The sequence below is a fragment of the Procambarus clarkii genome, chromosome 91 (assembly GCF_040958095.1).
Source record: "Procambarus clarkii isolate CNS0578487 chromosome 91, FALCON_Pclarkii_2.0, whole genome shotgun sequence".
NCBI classification, from domain to species: Eukaryota; Metazoa; Arthropoda; class Malacostraca; order Decapoda; family Cambaridae; genus Procambarus; species Procambarus clarkii.
In genome coordinates, this window is record NC_091240.1 from 13784308 (window position 1) to 13786635 (window position 2328).

At 41.2% G+C, this 2328-nt stretch overlaps 1 protein-coding gene across 1 annotated transcript; it reads right to left on the reverse strand.

Moving 5' to 3' along the window:
* Positions 1 to 245: 245 nt before the first annotated feature.
* Positions 246 to 620, reverse strand: LOC138359573 (antho-RFamide neuropeptides type 1-like). The gene has a single exon (XM_069318922.1). It carries the CDS (start codon positions 618 to 620, stop codon positions 246 to 248), a length of 375 nt encoding a protein of 124 aa, XP_069175023.1.
* Positions 621 to 2328: the final 1708 nt, after the last annotated feature.

Genomic DNA, 2328 nt, shown 5'->3' on the forward strand with positions numbered 1-2328 from the left:
CAGTGTAGCGTGAGGACAGTGTAGCGTGAGGACAGTGTAGCGTGAGGACAGTGTAGCGTGAGTGTTGACGGCATGATTACAGGTAGTGAGGACAGTGGAGGCAACAAACAGTCAGTATCACCACTATCGCCCTACTTGTGGCTCTCCTGCCTTAGTCCTCGTTATATCTGTGATAAGAAAACCTTATAAAAGTGTTTTGTCAAGATAACTATATTTAGTAAGATTAATAATACTTATTAATATAATTATGATGATGAGGAAGAGCAGCTGTGCGAGCACCGTCCCTTGTGGAACTGATCTTTGTACCGTCCCTTGTGGGACTGATCTTTGTACCGTCCCTTGTGGGACTGATCTTTGTACCGTCCCTTGTGGGACTGATCTTTGTACCGTCCCTTGTGGGACTGATCTTTGTACCGTCCCTTGTGGAACTGATTTTTGTACCGTCCCTTTTGGGACTGATCTTTGTACCGTCCCTTGTGGGACTGATCTTTGTACCGTCCCTTGTGGGACTGATCTTTGTACCGTCCCTTGTGGGACTGATCTTTGTACCGTCCCTTGTGGAACTGATCGTTCCATCCCTCTCCACCTTTCTTTGCTTGTTCCCTTGCTCGCCCAATCATCCCCTCTCCCCGTCTACTTCCCTTGTCCTCCTTACCTATCCTTCCTCCTCCACCCCACTGTCTCTCTCCCTCTTTCTCCCCCTCTGTCATTCTCTTCCTCTGCCCTTCTCTTTCTCTCTTCTCTTCCTCTCTCTACCTTAGAAAAAGTTATATTACGAAAATGGGAACAATTTCTCAAAACTACGGAAGAATCACCAATTTAAGACTTCATCAAAATCGCAGGCACCGATATCTCTTAAGGGGGACAATGTGTCCGACCCAGACTAGCCTGTGACAGTCACATACCACTTATGTATCATCTTGCATAGTTGGGTGAAGGTAGCCTTAAATCTCTTGCTTCCAATCTTGGACACAGACACAAACATTCTTTTATAAACAGATGAATTCCATAATTATTTTCGAAGGCTGTGCTGTTTGTGTGTGTCGCGGGAACTAAAGAAGAATGTATTAGTCTTCCACTTTCATTGTGTCCACTACAATGCTCACCATTGTGTCCACTACAATGCTTACCATTGTGTCCACTACAATGCTCACCATTGTGTCCATTACAGTGCTTACCATTGTGTCCACTACAATGCTCACCATTGTGTCCATTACAGTGCTTACCATTGCTCACCAATATATTCAGTACAACATACTAAACATATTGTTCTTGCAAGATTTGGCTACATTTTATCATTTTATGGTGGTCTTCAGTGTACTTCTCCTGGAAGTATAAGGAGGACTTTATTTTCAGATTTTGTTGTTCTTTGCATATGTAAAAAAGTATTTATTTTTATATTTCTTGGATGGGTTACTTTTCGTATTTCTTCATTTGGTACTAGTGCTTTAGTTGCTGTTCTGTCTCTGTTTGCTCTGTGAAGGTTTACCTGTCTTTGTGGGTACATTTGTGACTGCTGGAGTGTCGCTGTCATCTTCAAACTTCCTCTGAGAAGTCCTCTGCGTTTTCTTCACAATTTGACCTCAGTTGAATCCGTGTAATGTATATCATATATACTTCTGTATCTAATACCTCTATACCTTGTGTTGGACCTGATGGTTCAGTCATATATCCCAGGGAAGGCTTGATTATGCATAGTTTATTTTGTTCCAGTCAATGTCCCAGTTGTTAAAGCTAAACTTAGTAACAACTTCATCTCCTTACACTTGCAATTTGGGCAGCATATATATATATATATATATATATATATATATATATATATATATATATATATATATATATATATATATATATATATATATATATATACAACTTTAGAACACTTTCCCACCAGGAGACTCGAACCCTAGCCAGCACAGAAGCCTTCCAGCAACTGGCATAACAGGTACGCCTTAACCCTCTCCACCACCTGCTCAGACCCTTAAAAGAGATGGTAATTTCGGAGTATTTAAATACACCAAAGATCACCACCTCCCAAGAGCACTAGAGCAAGTGAGGGGTCATTTATACGTTTATTTCATCAAGTCCCTGTTAATATGGGAAGACACAGTGTCTATGCTTAAGGCACATAAATACTCCGAAATTACCATCTCTTTTAAGGGTCTGAGCAGGTGGTGGAGAGGGTTAAGGCGTACCTGTTATGCCAGTTGCTGGAAGGCTTCTGTGCTGGCTAGGGTTCGAGTCTCCTGGTGGGAAAGTGTTCTAAAGTTGTATACTTGACTCTCGTGTTTAGGAGAGTTGTGCCATATATATATATATATATATATA

What these genes read in the sequence shown, in the direction of transcription:
- LOC138359573 (XM_069318922.1), bottom strand. Translation starts at nt 620, where the DNA reads ATGATTGGGCGAGCAAGGGAACAAGCAAAGAAAGGTGGAGAGGGATGG.